The 9,246-nt window shown below is 35.7% G+C and overlaps 1 protein-coding gene across 1 annotated transcript in view; it reads right to left on the bottom strand.

The window, feature by feature from the left end:
- Window positions 1–3,436, bottom strand: part of LOC141345409 (fibrillin-1-like) — an 89,462-nt gene extending 86,026 nt beyond the window's left edge. Inside the window, exon 1 of the mRNA XM_073850260.1 lies at window positions 3,370–3,436. Within this exon, the coding sequence (XP_073706361.1) occupies window positions 3,370–3,421 (52 nt within the window). The 5' untranslated portion in view covers window positions 3,422–3,436. The remainder of the gene's footprint in view (window positions 1–3,369) is intronic.
- Window positions 3,437–9,246: the final 5,810 nt, after the last annotated feature.

Consider the following 9,246-nt stretch of genomic DNA (forward strand, 5'->3'; position numbering starts at 1 on the left):
CCCTGTAATAAATTGTTTAGTCGGCATATAACAGCATGTGATGGAGTCCATGCCTCGTCTTATTAGTTTTTGTTAATAAATGCTATATAAGCTAGTTTTAATTTCTTTTTGTTATGCTGTTTAATTAAAAATAACAAATCCATCTTTTAAGAATTTGTTTTAATCTTAAAATTGATAGGTGTAGCCTTATATATGCAAGCAAAACCAAGATCATGAATTCGATAGTAAAAAGCATCCTAAGACATTCCAATAGCGGAAATCCCGTTCACAAAATTAAAATAAATAGGCTACTTACAAATAATACTAATGAAAAAGGGGGTTGAATGTTAAAAACGTTTCCATAAAACTAAAAATTATGATAACAAACTAGGCTATTTATCAGCAATGAGCATTGATTAAGCCCATGTTGTAGCAAAAAATAAATAAATAAAAATGAAACCAAAGCGCAACCAACTGAGAGCGTTATGCCGCGTTCCAGACAACCCGTTACCCGTGTTTTTCCAAACTTCTACCCGTGAAAGTGCACTGGAACGACACTCAAACCCGTGAATTCCCACCCGTGAACTCGTACTAGATCGACGACGTACTCCCAGTTCCGAGTTCTGACGTGACATAGCCCGAGAAACAACAATAAAGCCTCTAGGAGTGCGGTGTTTAGTGGCACACGGTGGCAAATTTGAGTTTAGGACAATATAACGTTGCAATCAAATTATTAATACTATAAAAATAATAAATGCTTGGCGTGACTTGCCTGGAACGCTACAAAGTCCTGAGTCGTGGTTTGAAGATGTGATTTACGAGCTCAAAAACCTGCCTGGAACGCAGCATTAGTGTGTATCCTGTCACAAAATGTGGCGAAAAGTCCTACAAGGGGAATAGTCTGATTAAGGTGTGTACATGTCTTCCATAATGCGACTAAAATAGGAATACTCCACCTGTCTTAATTCGATTTGTGTTTACTCCGATTATGACTTTAGTCGGATTAAATTAATCAAAAATCTCAGTTTACATGGTTGCTTCTTAATCAGAGTATTGTCTTAATCGCATTAAAATCGGAATATTGTTGTCCATGTAAACGTACTCAATGTTGCGCTAATCCATAAAAAAGTAACTAATTGCATTACTCTTTATGGAAATTAATGTGTTACATTACTTTTGCGTTACTTTTGGTCATTAGAGCTGGGCTTGCTTATTTATGTTTAATAACAAAATGTAAAAGTTATATATTTGGCAACTGTAAAGACTGTAAAGAAGGAAACGCCTCTACACCTCCCTACTGAATTCCCTCAACATGAGGACAGGAGAGCTGTCAGTCAATAGATGGGAAAACAAAGTAACTTGCATTACTCATTTGAAAAAGTAAGTAAATTTAAAAGTAATGCATTATTTTTAGTTACTTGAAAAAATACTCGCAATACTTGTAGGGGTATAACGATTAGATACAGCCATACTCTGCTTGCTTCCAGTTCCTTACACACACACCACTTGAACCTAAAATAATCATTCATAAAGTTTGAAAAGGTTGAAGCAAATTACAAGAGCATTCAAGTGGGCTGTGTTTACATTACTGTTGTATAACAAAAGCATAAAAGCCAAGGTGCAAATACATTTAACCACTTAAATTACTCAGTTGAATGCACAAGCCTATAGCACCACCTGCTGTTAAAAACTATGCTCAGAATCGATTCCAATCCATGCAAATTAATCTACGAATTGATTCAGCATTACACCCTAGTTACTTTCAATGCAGCATTTCTGGAAGAGGAAGCATGCATTGAAATTGAGTTTTTTTTTTCACAGAGAGTGAAAATGAGGAAGGAAAGGGACCCCTTCAGTATAAAGGCAATTATAGACCAACACAAACCCTTGAGTGAAATGCACAAAAACATTATTATTGTGTGCATGAATCATTGTTCCTGTTGTGGACGCCCACAAAGGGAGGCTTGAGCTCACATCTGGGGACAAACATGTCCCCAAACTACAGCACATACACGTTCACACACACACACACACACACACACACACACACACACACGAACGTCTCCTCCCCGTGGAGCTGCAGCAGTGATCCAGTGAGGAGCTGGAGTGGCGGGTGAGGCCTGTTGACTGTGGACGGACTCCAAATCACACACACCCATCCAGACACAGCTAATATTCACAATATTTGTTATTCACAATCACGGCCGTAAAACAACCACAAGAATCTGAGACGATCGGGACACTAAACCATTATTTTCAACACCCTAAGCGGATGACCATCTTTCAACATTTTTCGTCGTTAAGATGCCAAACCATATTCGGTAAAACTCTTGCGAGGTTTGCATTCGCTGCAAACGGCTGGGTCATTATTTGTCCATTTTTAAGATCGTTCACTGATAACTGCATCCTACTGGATGACATCAGTGCGACTTCAAGCACAATGTTTGATTTAAATAATTCTTATGAAAATGTTTATGAAAGGTATGCAAAATATCCATTAAATTTGCCATCACGTTTATTTATATAGCATATTTCTATATTTGAAAATTCACAGTGCTATTCATAAATAAAGTCATAAAAAGAAAACATTTGAAAATGCATGAATCGTTAGTTCAAAAATGGTCATAAAAAAAGAAAACAAAAATGCATGCTTAATAAATATAAAAATAGTCATAAATAAGATTATATTTAAAAAATGCATGCATCTTAAGTATTAAAATGGTCATAAAAAAGAAAACGTGCATGTTTAATGCATGCTTAATAAATATAAAAAGTCATAAATGAAAACGCATTTTAAAAATTCATGCATCTTAAGTATAAAAATGGTCATAAAAAGGTAAAACTTAAATTCATGCTTAATAAATATAAAAATAGTCATAAATAAGAACATATTTTTTAAAATCATGCTTAAGTATAAAAATAGTCATAAAGAACATTTTAAAAATGCATAATAAGTATAAAAATGGTCATAAAAAGGAAAACTTAAAAAATGCATGCTTAATAAGTATAAAAACGGTCATAAAAAAGAACATATTTAAAAAATGCATGCATCATAAGTATAAAATGGTCATAAAAATGAAAACTTTAAAAAATGCATGCTTAATAAGTATAAAAATAGTCATAAATATTTTAAAAAAGCATTGTTAGTATGTCATAAAATTAACATTTTAAAATTGCATGCATCAAAACAATAATGAAGTATAACAGTGTGACTTTTAAGGCCTTTTAAATGCAAAATATGATTACATAAGAAATAAAAAATAAAGTAAACGAAGAATAACTAAAAAAAAAAGATCAAATATTTAAACAAAAAATGACTACTACTAGTACTACTCTCTGACTCCACCTGTGTGACAGACGCACACCTGGATGAAGAAGAGAGGCAATTACCTGATTTGGATCCACAGGTGGGTGCGATCTGGCCGCTCGGACAGGTGCACATGTTGGGTCTGGAGCAGAAGCCATCTCCACAAGGGCTACGACAAATAGCTGAGGAGGGAAAAAAACAACGATTTTCGACTCTGACAGATGTCAACAAACATGCAGGTACAGGTGATATTCTGAGCATTCTACACATCTCTTGCGCCTAGCGGGTTTAAATCCATCCCACAAAATCAAAGTGTGCAGATTCAGGTCTGGTCCTGCTCCAGGTCTTTCCATGAGACAGAGTTCCAGTTCATCGAGGCATATTCCAGCTGTCTTATTCAGGAAATATCGGCTTAATCGGATTAATGCGATTACACGATGCACATATATCTGGAATGCGTCCAAACCCTGTTTATTACCGGAATGTTCTTGCTAAGTGCGGTCAGTGAGAGGTCAGGAGGTCAGAGGGACTCTGGGCCATTGTGACCGAGATCCATTAGAGCGCCTGACCTTCACAAGTAAACAACATCACCCCACCCACTGCGCCTGGGAGACGGCGGAGCGCCAGAATCACACAACACCACCACAGCCTTCCTGAGCGCTGCCAATCTATTCATTTACAGGACCAAAGCAAAAAACAATCATCCAAACCCCCGCCCTCCACTGTACACCACCGTTACAGTCGCACCGCTGATAGCGCGCGTCCCTTTGCTCGTGCTGGACCAGAACACACCAAACAGGAAGCTGATGAGGACTTACGGACGATGCACTGGTTGCCTCCGGTCAAGGTCTTCCATCCAGGACAGCAGTACGCATGATGACGGGATCCACACACATTCGGCCTGCAGGAAGAGTTCAGTAAAACTTAAACAAGAAAGAGATCAAAATCAAATTTAATGAAACTCTCAATGCATTAAAAATGCATGCATAAATTATTTTGTTTTAATTAATAGAGTATGCTGTACAAGAAAATACTATTTCAATCTTTCTACACATACTCTAAAATTTCACATTTAATTCAATGCCTTTGGATTGCATGACTTTTAAATCCTGAAACTTAAGTTAACTTAACTTAAATTCTATATTTTAAAATTGAAAACTATATATTAAATATTCAGACTAGCCTCTCTCAAGTCAACATCAAAGTTTGTCTACAAACTGTACTATCTATTTATTTGTAAAATTTCTGAGTAAAAGTTGTTTCACCACCAAGTGAGCATAAACATGTTAAAAAAAATTAAACACACACACACACAAAGAGAAAACTTAAAAAATGCATGCTTAATAAGTATAAAAATAGTCATAAATAAGAATATATTTTAAAAATGCATGCATACAGTAAGTATAAAAATGATGATAAAAAAGAAAACTTAAAAGTGCATACTTAAGTAAAAAAATAGTCATAAATAAGAACATTTTAAAAATGCATGGATTGTAAGTATAAAAATGGTCATAAAAAACTTGCATATTTATACATACTTATTCCCATTTTTTATTTATTTCATTTCATTGTGTTAAAACATTTCTCAGTTTCTATCGGGCTTTTTTTTCTCATAATTAATGAAAAAAGCTTGAGATGTGAGATTATAAAGTCACAATTACATTTTTATTTTTTATTGTGTGGCAAAAAAAAAAAATAATTCTGAGAAAAAGGTCAGAATTGCAAAACTCTGAATATAGATAAACTCAAAATTGTGTTAAAACAATAATTATGATCTTCTTATATCTTATATCATAATTTCAAGAACAAAGCTTGAAATGTGAGATTATAAAGTCACAATTACATTTTTAATTTTTTTTTTAATCTGTGGCAGAATGAAACTAAAAGTTAATTCGGAGAGGAAAAAGTAAAAATTGCAAAACTCTGAATATAGATATAAGCTAAAAAATAATGTTAAAACAAGAATTCTCCGTTTACATTTTATAGTTTTGGCTTTTGTTCTCATAATTAATGAAAAAAAAGCTTGAAATGTGAGATTATAAAGTCACAATTACATTTTTTATTTTTATTCTGTGGCAAAACAATAATTATGAGAAAAAAAATCGGAATTGCAAAACTCTGAATATAAATATAAACTAAAAAATAATGTTAAAACAAGAATTCTCCGTTTATATCTTCTAGTTCTGTCTTTTTTTTCTCATAATTAATGAAAAAAGCTTGAAATGTGAGATTATACAGTCACAATTAGCCTACCACAGGCTCCACAGATGAGGTTTTTCCCTATAATTTCATGTTTTATATGTGATTATTGTGTTTTATTAGGATCATCTAACAAAGACTTTGAGATGTTTCAAAACAAACAATTAACAAACTAACGTTACTGAAAACAGCAGTTCTCTGCGAAGTTCATCAAACCAAAACGGTCATTAATGTCATGAGGCTAGTTAACGGATTCCGGAGCGCGGTAAACCAAGTTCCCACAGCCTCCTTAACAACTGCTAATGACAGTTTTACCATAGTGTTTAGACTAAATGTTGTGTTTCCTCAGTGATGAAGAGATCCGTTACCCCTTCAGCACGTCCTGCCCTCCGCCGCGCCGCTTCGATCGGTTCGCCCTCGGTTGCTCCTGAGCGTCGAGCGTCTGCGCAGCTCTGTCTGCGCCTGCGTCCAGCGTCTGCGCTGATACACACAGCGGCACGAGCGCTGAGAGTCCCGTCGCGAGCACGAGCAGCAGCCTCATTCTGCGCGCGCTCCCGCTGCACGACCAAACAGCTCACATTAATAACAAAACTGACAAAAACACAAACTCACTGAAGAAGAAAGTGACTAACGCACGAAAGGCGAACTTAAGAGAAACTTGCGAAAACAAAAGTGAGGGAAAGAAAGTTTCTGTACCTCCAGCAGATGATGATGAAGAAGATGAAGTTGAAGATGAACTCTTTTCCAGTAAGTCTGCACTAATAAAACACTGTGGAGTGCCTGGTAAAAGTTGTCAGGGTGAGGAAAAGAGTGTAAAGGCGGCTCAGAGGTGCAACACAAAGCGCTGCGGCTGCGTTACTGCATCAGCGCTCATTCTGCTGCGCCACTCAAATCTCATCCAGCCGCAGCTGAAAACACTCGCTCCCTCTAATCTCGCGAGAACCTGCGCGAATTCAGCGCGGCGGCGGGGAATACACCATAGGAACACACTCACTGAAATCGCTTCAAGATTCACATACACGCTTTTATCCAAAGGGGAAACGAAGAAAATGGTCAGTATGAGGAGCAATTAGTACATTCAAGGTACTTTACTAGAATACGTCAGATGACACGATAGACAGACGTCATAATAACTTTCAGATGAAATACCGTGGTAGTCACACGCGCTGATCTAACGACATTGTGCTTTTACAACTCCTTAAAAGGTGTTCTTGCTAAATTAATTCACTCATAAAACGCGTTTTCTGAACTTTCGTTTGCTGACAGACTCATGAGCGCGCCTCATATTTCTACAGCAGCATCATCTCTTGTCCGCGTTCCCAGTCACGTTTGACGCGTGCGCGCGCTCGCTGGCAGCACCTTGACTCATGTAATGAGAGAACACGAACAATGCACAATGATGGAGGGGGCTCATGGGAAACAATTTATGACTTTTACCCTCCAGACGTGCTGCACAATACACAATAACGCTGGAGAAGCATGTGGTCTCACTTAGAAAAAAAAACAGACTATGGCTTTTTCTGCATTGCGTTGATGTACCAATGCTTCATTAAGGGAAAGTACTTGGTTTCCCCTCATGTGGAATGAGCTGTTGCCTCCTGACATGGATGGGTGTCTGCGTCTGCGGTCAGAGGAGGGGAGCGTCCCGTCTGCATCTCGCCCCAGCGGCGTCCAGCCCGAGACTGATGGAGGAACAATGGCACACGGTGGGTGGAGAAACCCCAGCCGCACCCTCCTCCCTCTCTCTGGACCGGACTGGAACTCTTGTGCTTTCTGTGCATCAGAGACGTAATCATCTGTAAGGAATGCAGACTGAAGTCAACACCAAACTAAGACCATTTACTTTCTCAAGACGTGCTTTTGATCTCACCAGTGTGTTCTAAACATGTTTTTCATCATAATCTTTCATCTAAATGCAATCACTCGCTCATCCTTTCCAGCTGACGTTGGGTCACACTACACTTTTCATCCCATTGACCTCTATTCATATGCATCGCAAATGTAGTACAAGTTCAAGTTTGCCAAACTCTGATCTGCGAAATTGTGCGGCTAATAAAAAAAATACATCACAACCTCTTGCTGAAGTTATAAACAAATAAAAAAACTTTAGAGCTGCAGGTTTGCATCTTTACAGATTTTGCATTCACATTTATGCATTTGGCAGACACTTTTATCCAAAACAACTTATATTGCATTTAGAGCTGCAAAATGATTAGTCGTGATTAATCGATTCATAATAAAAGTTTTATTATGATATATAATAATTTAAATTATATGCAAATGTTTTTTAAAAACTTGTGTATTTGTATATACATATTAAATATACACAGTACACACACATATAGTATGCAAACATAAACTTTTATTTTAAACTGACTAATCATGACTAATCATTTTGTAGCTCTAATTGCATTCAACTTAATTTTTTTTATTCACACATTTTTTGAGAATCGAACCCATGACACTGGTGTTGCTAGTACTGTGCTCTACTGTTTAGTTACAAAAATGTGTATTTTATATTTATTGGTATTTGTTATATGTTGACTTTTTGGTTTTTGGCAGTGGCATCACTTATCGAAACCATTGCAGTTTCTGAATAAATTCTGCATGCTTAAAGGGTGGCTATTATTGTTAACTAAAACTAAAAATGAAACAAGCTGCAATAAATGAAAATTAGAAATGCTATAAGAAACTAAATCAGTCAAAGCACTAAAATTGCTAACTGGAAATAAATTAAAAATGTAAAATTAATCTGAAATGTAAACATGAAACCTAAAAAGTAAAAAATAAAAAAAATACAAATGACAAAAGCACAAAAATAACTAAAAATGTGACTAATATAATAAAATAAAAAAATCGAAGTACAGTGTATTACAGATATTGTCAAATAAAATTCCAAGACTTTCAAGAACTATTTAAACACTACTTTTTTTTATTTTCAAGGACTTTAAAAATAGATCTCACTTATGCTTTGCTGTTTTCTACTGTTTAAGGAAAAAAATCTGAAAAAAAATAAATTTCTCGAAAATGCTCCAAAGTCCCAATATGAACAAATGATTTGAGATCCACATTCCTAGGTCCCAATCTAAATCAAATGATTTGCGAAACCGCTCCGAAGGCCCGATCTGAATTAAAAGATTCGCGATCCAGTTGGAGGGCTTCGAAACAGTGAATATTGTTGCACTGCAATGTTTTTAAAAATCATTACAAACAATGTTGAAATTCAAAAATGAATGGCTCTTTTAATTTGATCTGGTTTATGCTAGTGAATCTCTTGAAATGAATAGAAGTCACGAGTTTAAATCAATCAGAGCAGTTCTAGCGTAAAATGACTCACTTAATGAATTCAGTTCATCTGTTTCAGTTTTGGCGTCTTCAGCCATGTTTACACACCACTGTCAGTACTACTACTGGCTTAGCTCGATAGTTTTATGACATTAATTGAAATAGCCAAAAAAGTATATGTTTTTTGTGACCTTTGTATAAAGATATGTGCTTATTTAAAAAATTAAACACTTATTTCAAAGACACATTATCTTCAGGAATATTGGTATTTTCAAGGGTTTTCCAGGCCTTACATTTCAAAAAGAAAGTCAAAGCACTTTAAGTACAAGTAATTTAAATAAAATGTATAATAGCATTAAAATAATGCTGCGACTTTACTAATCAACCACCTACATATAAAAATGAATCACGGTCAAAATGAATTTTTCACACTGAATCTCATTTACACATCACATAAACTGCATTTGGTTTAATTT

This window comes from Garra rufa, chromosome 11 (genome assembly GCF_049309525.1).
Source record: "Garra rufa chromosome 11, GarRuf1.0, whole genome shotgun sequence".
NCBI lineage: Eukaryota > Metazoa > Chordata > Actinopteri > Cypriniformes > Cyprinidae > Garra > Garra rufa.